The sequence below is a fragment of the Cryptotermes secundus genome, unplaced genomic scaffold (genome assembly GCF_002891405.2).
Source record: "Cryptotermes secundus unplaced genomic scaffold, Csec_1.0 scaffold47, whole genome shotgun sequence".
Taxonomy (NCBI): domain Eukaryota; kingdom Metazoa; phylum Arthropoda; class Insecta; order Blattodea; family Kalotermitidae; genus Cryptotermes; species Cryptotermes secundus.
In genome coordinates this window covers 2,393,946-2,418,442 of record NW_019721002.1, presented here as the reverse complement: position 1 = coordinate 2,418,442, position 24,497 = coordinate 2,393,946, and the positions used below count along the sequence as shown (strand labels likewise).

General features: G+C 41.0%; 2 protein-coding genes across 5 annotated transcripts in view; both read left to right on the top strand.

Annotated features, from left to right (window-relative positions):
- Nucleotides 1-17,445, top strand: part of LOC117283058 (histone-lysine N-methyltransferase 2C) — a 20,782-nt gene extending 3,337 nt beyond the window's left edge. Inside the window, exons 3-17 of the mRNA XM_033755331.1 lie at nucleotides 3,179-3,350; nucleotides 4,372-4,632; nucleotides 5,831-6,112; nucleotides 6,685-6,782; nucleotides 7,964-8,236; nucleotides 8,991-9,161; nucleotides 10,096-10,262; nucleotides 10,666-10,856; nucleotides 11,724-11,869; nucleotides 12,684-12,787; nucleotides 13,389-13,598; nucleotides 14,307-14,513; nucleotides 15,522-15,703; nucleotides 16,370-16,639; nucleotides 17,226-17,445. Coding sequence (XP_033611222.1) covers nucleotides 3,179-3,350; nucleotides 4,372-4,632; nucleotides 5,831-6,112; nucleotides 6,685-6,782; nucleotides 7,964-8,236; nucleotides 8,991-9,161; nucleotides 10,096-10,262; nucleotides 10,666-10,856; nucleotides 11,724-11,869; nucleotides 12,684-12,787; nucleotides 13,389-13,598; nucleotides 14,307-14,513; nucleotides 15,522-15,703; nucleotides 16,370-16,639; nucleotides 17,226-17,445 — 2,954 coding nt within the window. The remainder of the gene's footprint in view (nucleotides 1-3,178; nucleotides 3,351-4,371; nucleotides 4,633-5,830; nucleotides 6,113-6,684; nucleotides 6,783-7,963; nucleotides 8,237-8,990; nucleotides 9,162-10,095; nucleotides 10,263-10,665; nucleotides 10,857-11,723; nucleotides 11,870-12,683; nucleotides 12,788-13,388; nucleotides 13,599-14,306; nucleotides 14,514-15,521; nucleotides 15,704-16,369; nucleotides 16,640-17,225) is intronic.
- LOC111873928 (histone-lysine N-methyltransferase 2C) overlaps nucleotides 17,311-24,497 on the top strand; it is a 113,909-nt gene continuing 106,722 nt past the window's right edge. For all 4 annotated transcript variants that reach the window (XM_033755252.1, XM_033755254.1, XM_033755247.1 and 1 more), the window contains exons 1-7: nucleotides 17,311-17,389; nucleotides 17,701-17,907; nucleotides 18,912-19,130; nucleotides 19,882-20,105; nucleotides 21,624-21,752; nucleotides 22,670-22,786; nucleotides 23,992-24,130. In XM_033755252.1, the coding sequence (XP_033611143.1) occupies nucleotides 17,736-17,907; nucleotides 18,912-19,130; nucleotides 19,882-20,105; nucleotides 21,624-21,752; nucleotides 22,670-22,786; nucleotides 23,992-24,130 (1,000 nt within the window). In that variant the 5' untranslated portion in view covers nucleotides 17,311-17,389; nucleotides 17,701-17,735. The remainder of the gene's footprint in view (nucleotides 17,390-17,700; nucleotides 17,908-18,911; nucleotides 19,131-19,881; nucleotides 20,106-21,623; nucleotides 21,753-22,669; nucleotides 22,787-23,991; nucleotides 24,131-24,497) is intronic.

Sequence of the window (24,497 nt, the reverse complement as noted above, 5' to 3'; positions counted from 1 at the left end):
CCACACTTCCTTGAAAGCTCTGGCAGCACTGCTATGAAAGTGCTTACGAATATTTCCTCCTCTAACTTCTCAAAACAAAGCTGACCTCTATTGGCTCACCAGGTCATAAACAGTCATATCTAAACGTAAATAGTTTCGAAACCAGTACCCTGATAAACGATTTCATTGTTCAGAGCTAACAAATAAACATCTGACATGAACGTTCATGAGTTTGTTTGGGTTTCAAACCCAAGGTCAAACTGCCAGCACTCACAAAGGAAGCACGTGGCTTGTCCCTAAAAATTATAACATTCGGCCAGCTCGGGGTGCTACTTGATGCGAATAATTATAACATTCGGCCGTTAAAGGTTAAACAAAAAAAATCACTCCGTTCTATACTTAACAAATATTGTATGATGTGCTTGTGCAGATGGACCATTCTTATGACAGTTCCAATTAAACTAAGTCACTATTAAGGTATGGATTTGCTTATTATATTGTTATAAAAGAAATATACTTACTTACTTACTTACTCACTCACTCACTCACTCACTTACTTGCTCACTCACTCGCTCATGGAGCTGAGCCCTACTGGAGGAGCCGCCAATTCAGCAGCTACTTGAGAATTTTCCAGCATTTTATGGAACCCGAAGGTTCATTACCGTGTTCACAAGCGCCCTCCGCTGGACCCTATCCTGAATCAGATCTATCCAATCCATAACATTCCATCCTATCTCTCTTAAGATCGATTCTAATATTGTCCACCCACCTATGCCTTGGTCTTCCCTGTGGTCTCTTTCCTTCTGGCTTTCCCACCAATATCCTATATGCATTCCTTGTCTCCCCCATTCATGCTACATGACCTGCCCACCTTATCCTCCTTGACTTGCTCATTCTAATTATACTTGGAGAAGAGTACAAGTTATGAAGCTCCTCATTGTGCAGTTTTCTCCAACCTCCTGTCACTTCATCTCTCTTAGGTCCAAATATTCTCCTCAACACCCTGTTCTCAAACAACCTCAGTCTGTGTTCGTCCCTTAATGTTAGAGACCAAGTTTCACACCCGTACAGAACCACAGGCAAAATTATAGTTTTGTATATTCTGATTTTTTAAGTTTTTAGACTTCAAACGAGAAGACAAAAGGTTTTGGACTGAATGGTAGCAAGCATTACCCGAGTTCAATCGCCTCTTAATTTCCTCCTGAATCAGGCTTTGATCTGTTATCGTTGTTCGCAAATAGCTGAACTGTGCCACATTTTCAAAACATCTGTTTCCTATCTATACTGCATTTAAAAATTCACCTACATTTGATGTATTAAAAGTTATTGTTTTGTCAGAAAGAGTAAGCAAACAGTCTGCGTTATTGTCGTAGTCACGAATTTTGTTAGAGAGGTACACTGCCTGCTAGTGCACAGCCATAAGTACCCCTTTAATCTGAATCATATCCCCGGTACAATGCCTCTGGCACAGCCATAGCTAAGTCAAACCTCAACATCATAGCTGTGGGCTGTATAAGAGAGACAGAATACTTGTTGGTGTACAGCTATGGTTATTGCACACTTTACTGTCATAGCTTTGAGCTGCACTAGGGCAGTATAGACAGTACTTGCAAAAGCACAGCTGTAGTTACTGTGAGCCTTGTTACAGCTGTAGTCTGTATGAAGGAGACAGTACATGCAAGTGCACAGCTGTGGGTACTGTGAGCCTCGTTACAGCTGTAGTCTGTATGAGGGAGACAGTACTTGCAAGTGCACAGCTGTGGGTACTGTGAGCCTTGTTACAGCTGTAGCCTGTATGAGGGAGACAGTACTTGCAAGTGCACAGCTGTAGGTACTGTGAGCCTTGTTACAGCTGTAGTCTGTATGAGGGAGACAGTACTTGCAAGTGCACAGCTGTAGTTTCTGTGAGCCTTGTTACAGCTGTAGTCTGTATGAGGGAGACAGTACTTGCAAGTGCACAGCTGTAGTTACTGTGAGCCTTGTTACAGCTGTAGTCTGTATGAGGGAGACAGTACTTGCAAGTGCACAGCTGTAGTTACTGTGAGCCTTGTTACAGCTGTAGTCTGTATGAGGGAGACAGTACTTGCAAGTGCACAGCTGTAGTTACTGTGAGCCTTGTTACAGCTGTAGTCTGTATGAGGGAGACAGTACTTGCAAGTGCACAGCTGTAGTTACTGTGAGCCTTGTTACAGCTGTAGTCTGTATGAGGGAGACAGTACTTGCAAGTGCACAGCTGTAGTTACTGTGAGCCTTGTTACAGCTGTAGTCTGTATGAGGGAGACAGTACTTGCAAGTGCACAGCTGTAGTTTCTGTGAGCCTTGTTACAGCTGTAGTCTGTATGAAGGAGACAGTACGTGCAAGTGCACAGCTGTAGTTACTGTGAGCCTCGTTATAGCTGTAGTCTGTATGAGGGAGACAGTACTTGCAAGTGCACAGCTGTAGGTACTGTGATCCTCGTTACAGCTATAGTCTGTATGAGGGAGACAGTACTTGCAAGTGCACAGCTGTAGTTAATGTGAGCCTTGTTACAGCTGTAGTCTGTATGAGGGAGACAGTACTTGCAAGTGCACAGCTGTAGTGCTTAGGGCCTTATTTTTTTCAGTTCTCTTTTCTTTGTTTCATCTTACCACCATCTTTGTGCCGATTGTCTAGATAATGTGAGACCCTCAATTTCTCTACCCTATGGGCCTTCACGGCCTGGTACAGGGATAGCTTTACTTCCTTTACTTTTTTCTTTGTTTCATGTTTGCATGTAGTTTTCTAATGCACCATTAAATGCAGTAGTTTGTTTAGCGCTTTGATTATTGTACAGCATTAGTCTTCTTTCTCCTTTTCTTCCCCTCTTCCTCTTCTTTTCATCATCTTTATCCTCCTCTTCACATTTACATATCTGAATGTACTGAGGTTAGATTAGAATTGCCGTACAACTATATCTTATAGCTATAGTAGTTACCTCTTTTATTAGCAGATCCTACAAATTGTATTCATGAGGTATTGTGTTTCAATGTCAGCTGGGCCCCCACCCCCCCCACAAGGAAAATGCTGCAGTGTACTTTCAAATAGGCCCTGACTGCGTCCCAACACAGTAGTCATGATTATCTCATGTCTTATGATTTGAGTGGGTCGTTAAATTACCTAAGATTCAGTTAACTGTGCCAGCTTTTCATGTTTCATGTGTTGTTTATTTCTATCTTGTAGATGCAGCTTTTCCCCTTTCACAAGATGATGGTTCCACAGCTCTGCACAAACATTCACACTTCAGTGGGAAGCCACTTAGCTTACGAAGAGGGCCAGGTCGACCGAGGAAAGATAGGCTGTCTTCGAAGTCGTCAAGGAAATCAGCAGGATTAAAATTAAGAAGGTGGAAGAGGTACACTTCATAAAACTTGTTACTTTATTTAGTATTTTCAAATGGATTTTGTGGTAAATGGTTCATAAGTTTGCAGTGGAAATTATCAGTGTACTCCATGGAGCAGGGCCTTCATGAGATGACAGTAGTTGCCCATGTACTCGAAAGTTCCAGAATTTTATGTAACCTGAAGGTTCATTACTGTGTTTACAGGAGTCCACCACTGATCTCCATCCTTAGCCAGATGATTCTGGTCTGTGCCCTCCAACCTTACATCTTTAATATCATTCTGTATTTCAGCATTCTGTTGCACATCTTTAATTAACCCTCTATATATTTAGTCCAGTAATGCAACAATCATTGAAATATTTGCAATTTATCACTAACACCACGTTTCGGCTACAGATGGCCATCCTCAGGTGTTTCGATGCATCTAAACTGATAATACTGGAAAGTTGTAGAGACCACAGACTTGTTTCATCTCATGGGATGCCACACCCTGTATTGTCATAGATCGTTAAACCCTGAAGATGGAGGCAGCATGTTTCTCAGAAATGTTGGTTAATAATAATAATAATAATAATAATAATAATAATAATACTAATACTAAACTGCATGGTATGACACCCCAGAATACTGATCTTCATACAAAATCCTTGTTAGTTGAAGTTGCTTTGCAAGAGCATTGACAACAAAATACTTAGTGTTTTCCGCGTCTGAATGACTGGTTTCATTAATGAAAGCCAGATTGCTTAAGCTTATGCCATTTGCCATAGAATATCTGCGAGAAGTTGGATTTTCATGGTATGTGAAAGAAATAATAAATATTTGTGTATGTTGACACGTGAACTCTCTGTAGAAGGAGCACTGTGAATTTCATCTCAGTAATCTCATGTATGCTGCTGCATTTTGTTTTGCTTTGTCTGGTTCATGTCCTATACAAAAACTGTCCTCTGTGTGATTCCGTCAGTGTGTTTAAGGGGAATGCTGACCTGTTACTTGATATTGCACACATTAGAATATTGATGTGCCTTTTTAACAGCAGTGTGTATGTCCATGGAATCACAAAGTCACCAAGTCTCCTGAAGGAAGAGTCACGGGATGCTAGTAATCCTGTTCTGGAAGATGTTGAACCTTCACCTGAGTCACCAAGTCCTGTCAGGTCTGTAGATGAATTGGGTGCAGCTTCAGCCTCCTGTGTTGACCCAGAAACTGGACACAGTGAATGTTCTGCTACTGCAGCAGCTTCCAAGACAGAAAAGATGATGGCCCCAGAAGAACCCCCATATTTTCAGGAGCAGTGGTAAGATAATGCTTTCACATTACCTATATACTGTCATTGCCATAGTACGATGCTCCCATGTCTGAGAAGCACTGTGCTATGAAAATGTATTTGAGGCAGTGGCATATGGCGTCACACTTTCTGTACTTTGCTCCAGATAGATGTGACTGGTGAGCTCCAGCCGATTTCTCCAACTGGCTGGGGCCCTGGGTCGTGGACATGGTGGCAGTGAGATAAATTTGTCTTTAATCTTCCTTTATTGACATTTCAGATTGTGTTAATATTTTTAACTGATTCCAATGTTTCACACATTGCTGTGTGCAGTGGTTAATTTCTGGTCAGTTATTAACTGAGCAGCTTGGACTGCACTTGCTGTATGTATGTCCCAATCTTGGTTTCATAATTTTTGCATCATTGTTTTGCCATAGATGCCATCTAGTCATCAGACAACTTGTTATAGTGGTAAATCTCTTAGACTTTTGTATTTGGTTTGAATCTTAGCTTTGACACCATCTCTCCTGACAGAGGTGTCTCATGGTTTTTCTCAGTCTCTCCATGCAGATTTTGGGATAGTACCTTGGTTAGGCCATGACCACCTCCACACAGTTTGCAGTTCATCAGTTAACCTACCATTTGATGCTATCCTGATGGCACCATAAAAGAAAGCCAGTAGTCACACTCTTTCCCTGCTGCCATCAGTACCAGCATGGTGCCTGTACAATTTGTGGATGGTGTCTTGATTGGCTCATTCAGTGTACAGTTCAGATATATTCATTTGTGATTATTATTTCATTAAAGTAAATGGGGAATGGCAACAGCATAAACATGTGATATTTTGTTTCACATCTCATGGATATTTGAAGTTTATACTGAGGGCAGTTTTACGGACTGGATGGAGCATGGAGCTGTAAGGATGCAGTCATTTGAAGTTTATACTGAGGGAAGTTTTACGGAGTGAATGGAGCATGGAGCTGTAAGGATGTAGTCATTTGAAGTTCTTCCCATTATTTGTTAGTTTAAAATGAAACGTACACCTTAAAAAAAATGTTATGTTTCTGTGAACAGGAGAGCATGTGTATCAAAATTTATGTACATATTTGTTGGATTTAATGTGCATAACTTGCTAGCTGGTCACTGTGAAATGCAATGCAAAGTGCATTTTGTTGATTTAGTGTGGAGCAGGTTTCAGTCTGCTCTGTAATTGTGCTGTGTCTTTCAGGCCTGGAAAGGTCTGTGCACTCTGTAATTTGGGTGAGAGAAGTCAGCTGGGCCAAGGTGACCTGATGCGGTTCAGCTGTCCAGAAGGCTTCACGCCACATAAATCATCTCCTGCGTCAGCAGATCGGAGTGATGCTGTTGAGATGATGAGTCCATCATCTGAGACTTATGCAGGGGATGCAGTAGACAGAGAGAGTGTTGGCAGTGGTGGGGACAAGAGCCCAAGAGGTGGTGGCGTCAGTGCTGTTACTGGTCGGCGCCAGAAGTGCATGGCCAAGTCACGGTGAGGATAAGTTTTTGAGTGTGGAATATACGTGCTTTGCTGAATGATATGTGTGGAAAATGTGGTTTCACCATCCACATTTAAATATGTATTGAATACAAATGTAGGTATGAGTTTGAGGAGAATACAAGGGTCTGAGAGAAGGGGGAAAGTTACGTTATTGTGAGCTATAATGTTATTTAAGGAAAAGATTAGTTTTGGGGCCCTCCTAGCCTCCTGTTCTGTGGATACCTGTCTCTCTTGCTCCAGGGAGTATGCAGCTGTTCAGTCATATTCACTTGGTGTTGACGTTAAGAGTGTGAGGAGCTACAACTCACTTGTTTGTCTTCATGGTGTGGTTAATTAATGGCGGAAAACTTCAGTTTTGTTGCGTGATATTTAATTTGTTAGTATTGTGATAATAGGGAGCAGTGTTTCAATATAAATTTTTGTTTTTGAGTCTCTTTTTTTTTTTTTTTTTTTTTTTTAAGTGAACCTGCTCTGTATAAGAAGCAAACAGATTCTGGAAATTTACGGTCTTCTGAAGAAAATGTGCTACTGATTCCGTTAATGAACGATATTTGTCTGCATAGGAACCCCTCCCTAGGCAGCAGTGCAGAGCAGCTGGATGAGCTTAGTGTAGTGGGCTACCCTGAAGAACCTGAAGTTGGTAGCCTGTTTGAGAGCTCAGGTATTTGTTGAAGTATTGTGTTCCTTCTGTACTTCAGAGTTTAACTTTGGTTATAAGAACATAAGGCCAATAGCTATCGGTCTGCAGCACGCTACAGTACGTGACGTCTAAGTAACTGCTAACCAATACAGTTTTATTGGGCATTGCTTCACTCTTGTGCTATGAAAGCATGGAACATTTTGAATATCAGGCTTCATTAATGTCTTTTTGTTTTACAACATTATTAAAATTGATTTTTACACTGTTAATGACAAATAAGGATGCAGATTGGAGTGCCAACTGGACCACGAAACTATTGGCCTTCATGTTAAATGTACAGTTGCAGTGAAATGTTGGTGGCTCATAGCTGAGAAATTCTGATACCACAGTGAACTGGACCGGTATATTTGTAAGCAAAATTGTCTTAAAATTTTAAAATGATAATGTAAATATTTTGGTACAAGCTGTTAGGGTTTATTATTTAACTATACAGGTAAACAGTGTGACCAACTGTGTAAACCACGCAGATTCACCTTTTTCATGGTATGAGACTTGTTATTTAATTTCCCATTGTGAGCTAGTACAAGAAGTACCTGTTCTTTACTGAAGATACAGTTTTGTTCCTTGTCAGTATCACACGTGTGTTGTGTAAAACAGCTCTAAGCATGTGTCGTCAGCTTCAGCATCAACATTATTTACACACATGAATATGTTATTGACTCCATGAAGTTTGGTATTCGGTTGTGCAAACTATAAGTGGTGGTAGTCACGCTGTATAGGAGACATCATGCAATGCACATGTTGTTCCTTCCGTACTGTTGCTTACCCCAAGTACGATGCATCCTCACAGTTTCCACAACATAACCATGATTTCCTGGCTGCAGTATGTTCACTAAGGATATCCCTTAAACGCATGGAGTGAAGCTTGGTGTTATGAAATCTGACATCTTTATGACGTGTGGGGTGCAAGGATCTGTGTTCACTTCCTTCAGCCATTTTTGTAAATGAAATAAAGCCTCTCAAAGATGAAAATTGGTGGAGCAGGTTGTGGTGGGGAGCAGAAGATTTTTTAGTTTGTGTATGCTAGATGCTTGTGCACATTAAGAACAGGAATGGGGTTAACTCTACTGCAATGCATATGACAGGGTTAAATAATAAACTTCAGTTTTGTTTTACTCATAGTAAATTATACTTTTTCTTAGGCCACTTTTATGTGCATCAGTCATGTGCTCTTTGGTCATCTGGAGTGACGAGGACAGAGGACTTGGTCATGGAGAATGTTGGGCCAGCGGTTCTGGAAGCTTCCAAGCGACGGTGTTCATACTGCAGTCACTTTGGGGCCACCATAACATGTATAGTTACCACCTGTACACGTGTTCTTCATTTCCCCTGTGCTGCAGCGTCGGGTGCTTTTCAGGACTGCAAGACAGTTACCATGGTTTGCAGCCAACATCTGGACCAGGTCCCTTTGTTGTGTAAGTAGGGAGGCTGATGATGGTAAGCATGTGAAAGAATGACTTTTCCAGGTCAAGATCAGAGTTTGAAATACATTGAGAATTGAGACCAGAATGAGAATTTTCTCTGGTAGACCACTCTTTGCACTGTAATAATTTATAACAGTAGCCACTTCTGCACTGCACACAAAGCTGTGGTGCCACATATGCTGCAATGGAAGGGGATTCTGAATGTGACACAACTTCATACTAGGACACATTTCTGCATAAAAAAAGTAATTTTATGATTTAATTGCATCCTGTTACTCTAAAGTAAATAAAGGAAATAAATATTAGTTATTTATTTGCTGTTTATGTTCCTAGATTGCTCGGTCGCTATAGTTTGCTTGCGGACTAAAACCACCAGGGTTTTTTTTGTTATGTTCTTAGACAACTATTCTAGTAGTTCATGTATCGGAACAACAGATGGCAAGTGTTTTATATTTCCGTTGTGCTAGAATATGTGTGTGTATTTTTTTTTCTAAATTTCCTGCAAATTAATTTGTATGTTCGGGAGTGAAGCTGGAAACAGAGAAAATGGAAAGGAGTTAAGTTTGCATATTCTGAAAATTCCTGAGTATTGCCAGCTTCTTACAGTTCGTTATGTCAGTGAGAAGACTCAGTTCCGCCGGTAGTAGTAATCTGGCTGTCTGCATTGAGTCCTCAGTTCATCTTTGTTCCTCTGTGATGTCAGAGTCAAAGTATGGGTTAAGATGTTATTTCTGTCTTTTTGCAGTGAGTGGGGAAGTTACCTGTATGACGTGTTTTGCATTGGGTGATGTGTCCAACCTTATGATGTGCACGAACTGTGGACACCATTACCATGGAAGCTGTGTTGGACTTGCTCTCTTACCTGGTAACATGTTGAATTGTGACTTACTAATGTGTATGCAACAGAATTTGGAAAATAATTTTTTTATATGTTAAAACACAGTTATTTAAAATGAAATTGAGTCTCAAAGTGGAGTACAATGAAAAAGACATTTATGATCATTTATTATGTATTTGTTGAGAACTCGATGTTTGGAATAATGTGTTTTTGGGGATCTATCCAAACGTATAAATTCCTGATTTTTGGACATTAAAAATTCACTGTGACTATAAAATTTGAAAGAATTGAATCTAGGTATGTCAATATTTTTTCTTTGAAATGGTTATCATGGAAATATGAACATAATGTTTCCACATTCTCAGTCACCTCAGCATTATCTGAATTGAGAAGTCAAAAGATTTTCTGCTACATAACATGTTATATTCATAACCACCCTTTACTAACAAAAGCCCTGCTTCATGTTGTTCTTTATTCATTTTGCTAAGACGTGAGGTATGAACACAGTTGTACACCTGAGGATGACCTCTTGAGGTCGAAACATGTCGTGTGACAATAATAAAAACGTGTTGTGTGGTCGGTAAAATTAACTCTAATATTGATTAAATACACAACAGGATGCAAGAAACAATTAAATTTAAGGGAGTGTTAACTGGATTTGTCTGGCAGAGACCAATGGCAGGCATGTATGAACATGTTGAGGAGCCATTTTGTTCCATAAAATGCTAGGGATTTATTGTGTGGCTGAGCAACAATGAATTCTCAAGATTTCATTTCAGTTCAGTTCAGCCAGTCAGGTAGGTAGGCGGGCGGGTGTGTGGGCAGTTAGATTTGGTTTGTTAGATGCAGCCAGTCTGTGTTGCTGGGGTGTAAACTCCTCATTTGGTGGAAATATAAATATCCTAGACAATAGATTACAATGAAACATTACATGAGAACGCAACAGAAGAAGACTTTCTGCAGGGGGGGGGGGGGTTGCCTGTATCATCATTCTTTGTATGTTGCTCTGTAGGACTGCGAGCTGGATGGCAGTGCCCTGACTGCCGTGTGTGCCAGGTGTGCAGGCAGCCTGAAGACGATTCCAAGGTCATGCTATGTGAGAAGTGCGACAAGGCTTACCATGCGCAATGTCTCCGTCCGATAGTTACTACGATACCCAAAATTGGTTGGAAATGTAAAGTGAGTTTCTGTCAGAGCTGGATGTGGATATATTATGTCTTGGGATAGGGATTTTAAGTTTCTGAGTGCTACACAACTTGTAATCATGTTTCAGTTTTGGGTGTAATAGTTTCTTGTCTGAGAATAGGGAATTTAAATTTCCCAGTTCCCTGTGGTTGGGGGCCATGTGAAAATTTAGAGGTGACAATTTTGTTGCCTGGGAATTGGGGATTTTGAGTCTCCTGCTAGTACAGGTTTGGAGGGGGGGGCAGTTTTTAACTTGCGATAACAGTAACAGTAATGAAGAACTGCACAGCTGATAAAGTTTCACGTGATGCAGAATGACATTCCCTCTGTGATGTCAGTAACAAGGAGATAAGGACAGTGGTACAGATCCAGTTTAATGAGAGGCTCGTGATTGCAGTGTTGTCGGGTGTGCAGTGACTGTGGCTCCAGAACTCCTGGTGCTGGCCTGTCGTCACGATGGCATGCTCACTACACCGTGTGTGACTCCTGTTACCAGCAGCGTAACAAGGGCTTCTCATGTCCTCTCTGCAGGCGAGCTTATCGTGCTGCTGCATACAGGGAAATGGTTCAGTGCGGGCGCTGTCGAAAGTAAGTTCAGGCGTTTGTTTTTAGATCATTCCTTTAACAGATATATGTTGCGTTACATAACAAAAGTACAGGCAGCATTGTAGCACAGACTTCAGCAGTCACCAGTGATATTTTTTTTATTGTTGCTAGTGTGGTGGGACCAAGTCCCTTGTACTGCGGCCACTTCTGGCCTATTGTACCAGCCCTAGATGACAGGTGAGGGTGATTGTGGAGCAATTGGTGAAATGAAGATTGGCAGGGGAAACCAAAGTGCTCGGAGGAAACCTACCCCAGCGCGACTTTGTCCACCACAAATCCCACTTGACCAGACCCGGGATCAAACCTGGGCTGCCGTGGTGGGAAGTCCGTGACTAACCACTTGAGTTGTGGTGTGGCCAACCAGTTATTAGTCACAGTATGTCAGCCATGGACTGTGGCTTGAGTGTTCTGTAAACATTACCCAGGAGCTGGCCTGCTGAGTCATTTCAGTTTTTGTATAAATAAATGTGAATAGTTTTTACCTCCTTTGACCACAAAAATCAGATCAAAGGTCAGTGTTCTCTGGTGCTCTGTATCAAGGAGGATCTGTGTTAAGTGTCTCACATTATTACCACTATTCAGAAGACACTGAAAACTAACCAGGTGTAAATGACAGAAGTTTAATATCTGCTGTAGTTTCTGTTTCTGCCAGTATCACTTCTAAATAATTGTAGTTACTCTCGTATTTCATTCTTCATGCAATTCATGGAACTTTGCTTTCATACATCAAATTTTGGAAGTGTTGAAGCATTGTGAATGACTGTAGTGTTGAACAGTTAAGCTAAGGCTTAGCTTGGTGCTGTGACCTTCTGGATGTACACATGAAACTGAATTTACATGGTTTTGTAGATTTGTTCATGGAATGTGCGATGGGGATGCAGATCTGACAACGTATAACCGTAAGAAGGAAAGTAACCCTGACTATGAATACGTCTGCCCAATCTGTAAGCCACGCACACAGCCAGGGAGAGAAATGCTTCCAAAGAGAAAAGACAGTAAGTTTTGCATCTGAAATGCTCCTTATTTTAATCATACAGTATTATAAATGATTGCAGTACTCCTGTGTACTGCTGTACTTTTCTCTGCAATTGGCAACCTGGATGCTGAGCCATGCAGCAGTGCAACACACTGTTACAGGTGTGTGATGTGTTGCTGTGTGGTTTATGTTTTGTGATTGATGTGAGATGTTGGTGCTTAGCTCTTGAGTTTGCATATTTTTCTTGTGGTCAGGATAGGAGGGGAGTCTATTAAATTCTTCACTCACTCATGGAGCTGAACCCTTGTTGAGAAGCCGCCAGTTGTGCACCTACTCAAGAACTTCCCAGCATTTTGTGGAAACCAAAGGTTCATTACTGTGTTTACAAGAGCCCTCCACTGGTCCATATCCCAAGCCAGATCAATCCAGTCTCTCTTAAGATCCATTTTAATATTATCCACTCACCTACACCTAGGTCTTCCCAGTGGCCTCTTTCCATCTGGGTTTCCCACCAATATCCTATATGCATTCCTCTTCTCCATTTGTGCTACAGGCCCTGCCTATCTCATCCCCCTTGACTTGATCATTCTAATTATACTTGGAGAAGAGTACAAGTTATGAAGCTCCTCATTATGCGGTTTTCTCCAACCTCCTGTTACTTCATCCCTCTTTGGTCCAAATATTCTCCTCGACACCCTCAGTCTATGTTCCTCCCTTAATGTCAGAGACCAAGATCCACACCCATACAAAAATTGAATGTTTACATGCTATAATAGTGTGTGTTATCACAGCTGTAAGTTACATATGAATCAATGTATTTTGTGTTTATACAGGCACTGAAGATGGTGGCTTGGAATCTAGTCTGACAGGGTCTCAAGAATCTCTGTATGTTGCAGAGGATTCTGGCATGGAAGTGGAGTATTCCTCATCTGATAAGGTACACAGAACTCGAAGCACATCAGAGAGATGACATTACACACACGCAGAAGTGAAGAAAATTTCAGTGGATGAAAAACATCTAGTCTGCTCTCTCTTCTCAGACCTTTTCTTTTTCACTTTCTTACCCATTCCTCCTCCTCCCCTCCCTCTGAATTGAGTTTGTGAGCTCCTTTCATTACGTGCTTGCCAGTGCAGCATTTCTCTGTCCCTGTTCATTGGGGAGTGTTTACCAAAATTTGTTCTGCTGAAACCCCGAGTTCCTGAAGGAACTTTGAAAAGGTTCCTGTAAATAGGGACTGATAAGAAGGTATGATAATGCTGTGTTCCCAGTAGTACTCCTTTGATTTAATGAAGGATAGAAATTGGCAGCCAAACCATGTTGCCAGCTGTATGTGTATGCACACCTAGAAGTGAGAGAAAAGCAGTCATTACAGCAGGAATTATGATATAGTATTGTTAAAATCAAAGAATATTGCTGTGCTTAGCATGATGAAATTGATGGTGCAGATGCCCACTGTTGTAAGCTGTGTGTGTCACATCTCATATCTGCTGTAATAGTAGTAATGGTTGCAAACATGTTTGAATAATTGATGTTGCAGTATTCTGATGAAGGGCCCATGAGAGCAATTGGATTGGGCAAAGGGAAGCCATTTTGTGCCAAGAAGAAACTGGGTTTCAGTAGTATCAGTGGAAGAGGAAAGGTGATCAGTGGTTACCAGAAACGGCAGAGGGTCACCGATTTTGGTCGTAAGCGTGCCCCAAAAGCAAAAATGAGAGGGATCTTTGGGGTTCCTGGACTTGGTTTGCAGGTGAGGACATTTGTTCATCATGCCACAGTGTGAGCCACTGTTTCTTGGACTCTTTGTACCTGCAACACAGCTTGTTCAGTTATTAAGATTGGAGGCACATGGTGGTGTGGGGAGGCGGAATATTCGTCAGATGAGGCAGCAGAGGTCTCAATGTTCTCCCATCACAAAATTTAAAGAAAAAGAAAGATTAAACCATTTGAGCATAAAAATATTGCATTTGAGATGGAATACTTAGGCTCAATTAATGATGATGATGATGATAAGCTTAATAGTGAAATAAAAGAATTTACAAGTAAGTCCTGTGACATATGTGTTCTGTTCTCACAGGACATCAGTTATTCCAGAGCAAATAATTCAGAGCATGATTGCATTGGTATAATTTGAAGTTACTGTATACTACACATGTAGTGATTACTTTGAAATGTGTGTACTGTTGTAGAGACTGTGTACAGTTTCGGAGGATCCCCAAATTTTACAAGTACTTGACCTTGAATTAATGAATGACAAGTGGGAATTAGAATTCCATATGCCTTTCAGTGTTTTGTTAGATAGACATTATTACATTATGGTCTATAATATCACAGTTTTCAAGATATGCCCTTTTTATATGTAGCATGCAAGCCAGTCACTTTCAGTGTGTCCTGAAGTGGCGTAGTTCATTGTACATCTTAAAACCAACTGCATTCACTCTATTTTGATTCATTATAGCGACCACAAGCAGATTCTTCATTCAACAAGTCGGAAGAAGAACCAGGAGTGGAGAATCGCCTTGTATTGTGTTCGGCCAAAGACAAGTTCGTTTTGACTCAGGACATATGTGTCATGTGTGGTGCTATTGGCATTGATCAGGAGGGTTGTCTTATTGCCTGTGCCCAGTGTGGTCAGTGTTACCATCCATACTGTGTAAATGTTAAGGTTGGTACATTTACATTTATTTTCACTTCATGGATGCAATCATCTCCCCGTAGGGCTGGATATAAAAGATGTCACATATTACAAATTCATGATGACTACACAGTATTCGTCCTTTGTCCAATAAAATATATAATCAGGCCTCTCACAGATAGCTCAAGTTGTCAGGACAACGCACATGGGTCGTGGTAAAGCACTATCAGATTCACACCTTGACATTCCACACACACTGGCATGCAGTATCATTAAAACAGTTACATTATAAAATATTAAAATTCATAACAAACAACAGACATCATACATACAACTACACTTACAACAAGCAAGTCTCAATAATATATAATTCACACACACAGACCATTTATTAACTCTTAACTTTTGAGCCCCTTGCATGCTCAACAAATTCATCAGTTGCTTTTTATCATATTTTAAAACTGATATTTGACGGCAGAGTATTAAATAGCTTGATGCTTGAATGATACACCCCTCTCTGATAGGATGATAAATGTGTTGAAGGTATGTGAAGGTGGTCATTCCTTCTGGTACCAATGACATATACAGATTTATTGGTTTGAAACTTATCCAAATTATTAACAACAAATGTCATCAGTGAAAGGAAATATACACATGGGATTGGTAGTATGTCAAGCTGTAAGCCTGTAAGTTCTGTAACCAGCATTTTCAGTTTGTTCTAGTAGAAGGGGATGTGAGGCATTGCCTACTCATTAAGTTCCAGCACTCTGCAGTTGCATTTACATATGTCTGTAAGGAACATTTTGGAAGCTTCCTGTACCATTTGCATGGGATGTGACTGTCGCTGCATGACGGGCTGATGAGCAGCTCAAGTGTGTGGCCAAGTGCCTGCCACCTCTTTTTAGAAGGAGTGTGCTGCTTGTCATTAGGAATATGTATGCATGGATGTGAGAACCTCAGCTTTCAGGAGTTTAATTATTTCAGTACAGTTTATTTCAAGAGGAGTTCATGCAGTTCTTTGTATCATGCTAATTTCAGGTAACGAAGGTCATACTTCAGAAGGGATGGCGATGTTTGGACTGCACAGTGTGTGAGGGTTGCGGGCAGCGCAATGATGAAGGACGATTGATACTCTGTGATGACTGTGACATTTCTTTCCATATATACTGTATGGATCCACCTCTGGACTATGTTCCACATGGGAATTGGAAATGTAAATGGTAAATAACGGCCTGGAACTGTCATACACATGGATATGATAGCCATCCGTACACGCCATGTGACCAGAATACTGTCTGGTATCATTTAAATGGTTGGGATTCGATTCTTAGCATTTCTTTTTTAGGAGGACAGCATTGGATGTGATGTATTGGTCACATCTTTAACTCATTGTCTGATGCATATGCACTGAAGTACAGATATTCATTTGCACAGCTAATCATATAGCTGGAATATATATACCTTCTAAATAATGCAGTTCCGAGGTTCAGAATTGTGGACATTTATATTAAAAAATAATGGGTCATTCTAAAAGCTTATAATTGTTATGTCCTGATGTCATCAGTTTGGGTAAATAACTCAATACAACAAATAACATAATAAAGAAATATCCTGACATTGAGTAATGAAATTATGTCAGACATTTTCATTGTAGTATTGACTGTTACAGTATGAGTAAGTGAATGGTGAGTTACGGTTGAATTCATGTGTAACTTGGCTGCTATCCACATTTCATTCAGTGCCCTATTTTCTGCAGTTGATCATGAAACCTACACGTGTTACATTTACCTTCTCTGGACATGCAAGTCTTGCTTCTAGCAGTTGTGTGTATGTGGTTCTTGAGTTCTTTTTGCTGTACAAATTTTGTCGTGAGTGCCCTGTTCCAGGTGTGCAATATGCATGTCGTGTGGCTCAAATGATCCAGGTTTCAACTGTATGTGGCAGAAGAGTTTCACAGAGTGTGGTCCATGTGCCTCACACACAACGTGTCCGTCATGTTCAGAGCCTTACAGTGAAGGGGATCTCATCATTCAATGTGTCCAGTGTGAGAGGTTTGTACTGTTGCATATCCACAGGGACCCATTGCCTTACACGCTGTGTTTCACGTATGAATACAAGTCAGCATCTCTGTCTGAATTTTACTATGGCAAGACCAGGTTTGAATCTCAGGGTGGAAATTGGCAACCTCCCTCTTCCTGTTTCTTTGCAGTTTACCCCTTCTTATTGGAGACAGCATTAATAACATGTAAATTTAACAACTTTCATATTCCTACAATGAAGAATATATTTATTTTTGTATTTTTCCAAAATTGACCGTGAATTTGTATTGACAGACAGTAGTGGTTAGCTTAGAACAGTGTCAGTACCTCTTCTGTTCTTATTTTTAGTGGAAGCATCGACTTTTTTTTTAGTTTAATGTCTAAACCATTTCTAGTACTGTTATTTCCAACTCCTGTCTTCAGCAATAGGCAAATTACTTCAAAACAACACACCTACTGTTTAAGGAATCATGAAAGCCCTGTCACCTGTTATGTTATAGAATCTGCGAACGATGATGTTTGACACTTTGTGTATGATTGTAACAAGGCAGTAGACTGGTCACGTAGAGTGGCCAAAGGCTCTCAGCAGTGAACCTGTACAGGAAAATTATGTCGGAGACCTTCTGACAGAGGATACAAAAGGGTTAATGGCTTTCTGCATACTGCCACTAACACTGATTTATGTCTGTCTTCCATTTTTTAGGTGGTTACATTGTTCATGTGACCAGATCCGCACTGAAGCTGAAGCCGAGAGGTGCGCAGAAGACGGGTACAATTGTGTTCTGTGTCGTCCCAGGGATGTACCTCCCCCACATTTGCAACCTCCGCCCCCACCACCAAAACCACCAACACCAACTAAAAGTCCAGGTAAGCAGGCAGGGAGAGATTCTGAAACAGAACATAATATATGGAAGCTACTTTAACTTTGAAGTGCAGAGAAAAAGAAAAAGTTCGATTTTTTTTGTTTCTAATTTACGTAATTTTGTTCTGTAGTGCAGTTCTTGGAATTTTTCTGAGAAATTGGTGTCGCAGAAAGGAAGGGGTTTTACATGGACCATTGTTGGTAAGGGGGAAGGAAGGAAAGGCAGCAGTAGTGCTAGAGACAAAACTGAAATTGTGTCCTGTTCAGTAGCCATGTAGTGTACAATTTGTAATGATATTATTGTGACGTTTTACAGAGGTACCTAAGCTGAGCTCCCAGGCACAGTTCTACATGGATGGGGTGTGTCTGTCTGAGGTGGGGTTGCACCAGATCAAGTCATTAACACTGGAACAGCAGCAACAGTCACGCAAGAAGCGGATCACCAAGAAGATACCTACCAAAGCTGATAAAGAGGCTGGCATCTTGGCTACCATCGAGTCTGTTGTTGCTGGAGGCAGTCTGGGTAAGAGTGGTACATGTACGTCTGTAAAACAGTAGAAGGAAACAATGGAGGAACAACTTATTTGACCTGATGACATTTTCATAAAGCTCTAAGAAAAGGCTGTGATGACCACCTAAAACAATTAGCCGTAGTAGTAAATCAGTATCAAAGTTACTTTAAAAATAGAGATATATATACTGAAATCCCAGTTGTATGTTCCTTTTGTTTAAATTTTTCCCCTTTTTTAGTGTTCAGTTTCAGTGATTTCATGTCAGTAATCTCACTGTTAATTCAACCTGTTTAAGATTTTTCTTGGGTGATGTTCCAATCTGATGTTTTGCAAAGAAACCTTGAATTGGGGTTTCGCTGTAGGTGCTGTTAGGAAACATCTTCTAGGAAGAAGAAAGTTACAGATGTTTGAAACCACTGATCAGGAAAGCATTTCAGCCAAAGATGGATGAAGGTGGAATGTTACATAGGAAGAAACTTTTTGGGTTATACAGGTCGGCTAATCTTGTTTGGGGTGAGAGATGATGGGCTACACATGTAACTCACAAGAAGGGAAGGCAGGAAGAGTAGCATGAATTATGGTGGTTCTAGGGAAGTAGCTATCTTGAGGTGAAGGAGATCAGAAGGAAACATTACAAGTACAGTGGGAAAAAAGAGATTCAGAGGAAGATGGTTTTTTGTTAGAACCTTTGGGTTTGTTACCATAGGGTTCAGCTTTCTATCTCTGTTCGTGATGTACTGCTACATCAAGTGATGGCAATTCATGGTTTCAAGTCGGCAAAGTGAGCTTCAAAGAGCAATGCAGTATAGCTCACAGAACAGTAATGACCAGATGAATTTTATTTTGCTTTGGGGTGCAGCTTCTCACCCATTTGCTACGAGCTGCAACAGGTGTAATGGAAACAGCAATTTAGAGGTGACATTTATCAGAAGGGCACCTGATATTCTGTGAATTAAGTGCAAGACTCAGTTTCATTGGAGTAAAGCAATGTTGGCAGTTATGTTACTTCTTGCAGATAGCTCATTAGAACATGATCCTATCTCAAAACTTGAATTGGATGAGGCCAAGGAGGATGTAAAAATGGAGCCAGTGGAAGTGTACAAGGAGGGGATGATTGTGCCTCCACGGGAGGATGGACGTCCCCCAGAACCTCCAGAAGGTTTCACAATTCATACAACAGAAAGTGGGGTCATGGTCTTGCGGAGGAAGAGGCAGAGAAATCTGCAGAAACTGGGTAAGTTGTAGGCTGCCTGTTGGTGTTATTCTTCGGCCATCAGCCCTGCAAGTTCTGGATAGTGGTAGGCTATGTTTTATGTGTGACAGCTTCTGGAAGTTCTGGGAATAGATCAAGTGTTACAGTGTGTCGGTGAGTAGGCTGGGGCCTGCCTGCTGTACATAGTGGAATTCTGTTCATTTGCTGTTACACTGTATTCAGATGTGCTTGGAGGAGGCATTTTGGTTTCCTGTTGGGTGAGGGCTGGAGACGTTCATGCGATGATAACCGTTACTTGGAATCAGATTTTAGTTGTAATGTTCTTGTGTGGCCTGTTGTGTTATTATGAACCGTGCTTCATTGGGTCCTTTTTCTGTGTCTGTGTACATCCTAAATATAGTACAGACAAGCAGATGTAATAGGTTGCAGAGGACCGACCACTTTATACAAATATACTGCCTTATAATCCATACTGCAAGTGTGTTTAAGTGATTTGCCAAATATTTTTGTGGTGAGCACATCAAAAGTTGAGATGAATGGGGGGATGTAGCCACATATGGCAAAGAAGAGCAATGTGCAGAAAATTTTGGTGAGGAAACCTGAGGTGAAGGGACTGTGAGAGAGATGTTTAATAGGAGGTGAGGATGAGAAGTGGGTCCAGTGATGAATGTGGGTGCCGTAAAAGTATGGGGAACTTAAATGAGTGACTTTAAGCCACTCTGGAAGCATTGTGTTCTATAGGTGTAGTGTCTTATCAATACTGTGACAACAGGGATTGGAGGATTCAATGCCCGGCTGCGTAATACTCGCAACAAGGAGAAAGATGAAGAAGGTGGCGGTGAGGTTGTGTCTGGAGCAGTAACACCTACCTCAACAGGACCGACAAGCACAAATAATGTGGAAGGAGGTTCAGCCCCTGAAGACAAGCCCCGTCGCAAAGCGCAACGCAGGAGACCCAAGAACAGACTCATGGAGAGCTATCCCTCGTACCTTCAGGTGAGTCGAGCACACTGCTGCTCTAACAAGGATCTCCATGTTACAACTTGCTGTCTACAAGGCACTTCAGACAGAAGTAACAGTGTCTGCTGTGAGGCATTACGCAGTTGACATTTCAGTACTTCAGAAAGCACACATGTCAAATTAAATAAGTAGCCGTTTGCTTGTAATCTTTCTTGAATCTGAAAGAAAGCCTGTCTTAAGCAGCTCTTCTTCTTAGGGATAGGGATGGCATAGCGATTTCTGATTTGGATTCCTGAAAGGAAGTTCACTTGGAAGACATAGACATAGATGGGAGAATAATACTAAAGTGGAGCTTAAAGAAATAGGGTGGGAGGAGGTGGACAGGATTTGTTTTTCACAGAATAGGGTCCAGTAACGGGCTCTTGAGAGCAGAGAAATGCATCTTCTGGTTTCATAGAAAACTGCAAATTTCTTGACTAGCTGAAGGACTTAGCTATTCATGAAGAATTCTTCTACTGCATGGAGTTACAGTTAAACCTCTCTACAGCGCCACTCCATGCCCACTGCCGGTATGGGTGTAGAAATGGGGTTGGAATTATTTTTGTGTTTGAATGTATGGGGACTTTATTGCTACATGGAACACCTGTTGTCCTGTTGTCATTAGCCATTTGTGATGCTGGCATCAGTTTTTTTCTTGTCCACACCTCTTTCACCGTATGCCACTGCTTAGCTTGTTTCTTCTGTTTTTCGCTGAAGTATCTTGCAGTTTGTTGAACCCACTATTCCTTGCATACTTAAACAAACAACACATTGTCTGCACTTGCCATGCACATTCATTGAAGAGTGAATTCAGGCTGGCAGCCACTGCTTTATGCATGCAGTATTTCTAGAATGGTTCTGCACCTTCACCAGTGAATGCATATTTGAAAGAGCCAAGAAGATGCAGGACGTGTTGTCATTTCTCGAAAGAGAGGCGCATGCTGGCCAAGCTGTGCTAAATTTATTTATTGATGAATTGTAGTGTTTATCATAATTTGGAACCATTATTGTCTCACGTTATATGGCCGCGTACGATCTTGATGTTGCTCTAGCTTTGTGCAATACAGTTTTGCCCTAATGTCAGTACACTGTCCTCTTCTTGTGTCTTCTCTCTGCCTTCTGTGAGCACTTTCTACTCTCCGTCTGCTTTTGCATTGCTTCTTTTTGCTTTCCCCACTTTGCATTCAGCATTCATGGCACTGTTTGCTTCACATGTACACCATCTCTAAGCTCAGACTGTCCTGTTGTAGGGCTTTTTTTTTTTTTATTGCTATTGGGGTGGGACTAAGTCCCTTGTACTGCAGCCACTTCTGACCAGAGCCCAAGTGTCAGATTTGTTTGTCTAAAAGAGACTTTTGTTTTGACCTTGTGAGGACCCCAGTGGGAACCAGTCGCTCTCTCTGAAGCCCTTTGAATTCACAGTTCTCTTTCTTTATCAGAAAATCTTGATGTACAGTTTTCCATGGTTTCATTGTCTTATCATTTTATCTATTTTGTACATGTATGTTTTCACAGGAGGCATTTTTTGGTCGAGATTTACTGGACACAACAAAGGAAAAGGATAAGGGTAGTAGCAGTGACTCCGACGAAGAGCGCGCATCACCACTGCAAGTGAGTGAAGACAAGATCATACAGCTGTCACAGGTTGGTTCAGTACTTACTCTCTTCATAAATATCTTATTTTGAGTTTGATTACTATGAAAACTATGCGATAATCGTTCCACATGCAAGATAAGTACTCTGTTTTGCAGGATTTCTGATTATCGCAGATGAAATAAAGTGGTTTGCTTCACCCAGAATTGCTGTCATTTGACAATAGCGCTGTCTGGTTTTGTGGAACCATACATTAGCTGGAACAGGAAGTTCATGATATGTGAAATGTGTCAATGTTGATCTTGTGTTGGCATAAGTGGTTTCAATTCCTGATCAGACTCTGACAGGTTGCACCTGGGATTATCAGAAAGTGAAATGACAACATTTTGTCTTGTGCAGGTCTCTTAGATGTAATATCACATTCCATTACTCCTGTTGTGAAGGGAGCAGTTTTCCTGCAAGGATCATAATGAATTTAGTACTGGAGCATCAGCAGCAGACTAGGAAACAGTCTGTTTGTGCCCTTTTTGCATGGTGTATAAGGTGTGATAAATGTCGTGAGGAGCAAGAAGAGCGCAGATTGCATGAAACATAATTCTCTTTGAAGAAAGCAGTCTTCTGGGATGTGGCACAGTGTAGATGTGGTGTTAACCGACATTTCGGAGGAACATATCGCCTCCATCTTAAGGTTGGTTGGTCTGCTTATACCAGTTCTCACGGTCTCTTCGCTTGCGGATTTCTTATTTTTCCTTCTGCCCGGAAGATGGAGGCGATACGTTCCTCCGAAACGTCAGTTAACACCACATCTACACGGTGCCACATCCCAGAAGACTGCTTTCTTCATAGTCACCGCCGTGAAAACATCAAATCTTAAATGATTCTCATTGTCCTCAATCCCGTTATGTTCTGATGATCTCTTGTATGACAGAAAATCCTGGTCTTACTACCAGTGTTTCATGTATGTTCAGGATGAGCTGAAAGTGATGGAAGAAGTGAAAGCAAAGCAAGAGAAGGAAGTTGACAGAGACGAGAAGAAGGTTGAAGAAAGTGAGTCTGCTTGTGTTTCTCTGAAATCTCCAGGAAAGGTAAGAATGTTAATTCATCTTCTCCCCCCACCAGCCCCATTTCCATTGCATACATTCTCCCAACCCTTACATCTTTCCTTTTCATTTTCCTGTCAGATGTTTCCATTCTTTAATTGTTCCAGTTAAAAGAGGAAAGAAAGGTTCAGAATCCAAATGCCGTTCAGAAGTTTGTGTTCAGCATGCACTGCTGTGTTGGCAGTGGTTGGTTAATATGTAACAATTTACAAAATAGGAGAGAACCTCCATATTTTTTCTTGTGTTCGAGGTCTGACTTGCAGTACAGTCACTGGTATCGTTTCATAACAGGGTTGTAATGAGCTGCAGTTAGTAATTAAAATCATTACCATGAACTGGAGTAGTGCATGCAGTAAACTGACTGGCTAGGGAACAGAGGTCTGAGTCCCAGCAGGAAGGGTCTCTTCCCTACCAGACCCAGCTGGGGCACAGGGATCCACTCAGCTTTTTGTCCTGTTCAGTTTCATGTAGTTCAGAGAGCTAGAATTCATCGAGCCATACCTTGAATATTCCTGTTGTGTCTTCGTGCCATGGCATCTCAGCATGGAATCATTGATACTGAATTTATTGTTGCATAAATAGTGAATACTCCTTTTTTATTTTTGTTCATTTTGATCCATTGTATATTGCAAAATTAGTTACGTTTATATGCATGTACTAGTAGTGGCACTTTACACAGTCGTGTGGCTGTGTGCTGTAATTGCTTCTAGTAAACAAGTGCTGTCTTCTGGAAATGTGTTGACACTCATAGTTAAGAACTGTGGACATAGGTTTCTGGGATCTACTTCTGTACTTGACTCTTTGGCAAAGGAGACATCTGGCAGGAAATATTTTAATTTAGTCTGTCACAGTCAGTGTCATGCCCCATACCTAGCTGCTGAAAAGCTTAAATTTTTATACAGAAAATATTACAGTGCTGGTATGACAGAGAACATTGAAACACAGGACTGGCATTGGCATTTTAATGGCAGCACTATAAGGAACACACACAAAGTTGTTGAAAGTGCACATAAACTGTTTCAGCTTTTGTGATGGTAGCCTCATAGTTTGTAGTTGCTTGTGGATTAACAGGGAGAGACGTTTGTGTGTAAACTTCCTCTGCATTCTGCTTTCCAGTGCAAATCATGCATGATAAAGTATCAGGGTTAGTCCTCGTGCTGCTTCATGACTGGAAGTGATTGTGTTTACAGGAGGAGGATGATGGAAGTGACACGGAGGGTCTGAAGGATATATTACCTGGTGATCTGCTGGATACAGATCTAGTCAACACTATTATGAATGAGGATGATGATATCACGAAAAGTGAGGACAATCTGGATGATATTGGAGGTAGGCTTTTCTGTTATCTTCCAGTAATGTTTTTTTTTTGCAGATGACTTTTTAACACTGCATACAACATAGGTGTTAAATGAATAGTGGTCTAGATTGTTTTAAGTTTGTTACAAGCACTGGCAAGAATGAAAGTCTGAGAGTCAGGTACAGACTACTTACCACATACGTAACCAGATGTAGCACGTCATTTTATGAATGCCTTACCCTTTCACATAAACTTAACAGATATTGTAAGATTTGAGGTTTTCATGGCTGTGACTATGGATGAGGCACCATGTAGATGTGGTGTTAACCGACGTTTTGGAGGAATGTATTGCCTCCATCTTCAGGGTAGAAGGAAAAATAAAATCCGTAAGTTAAGAGA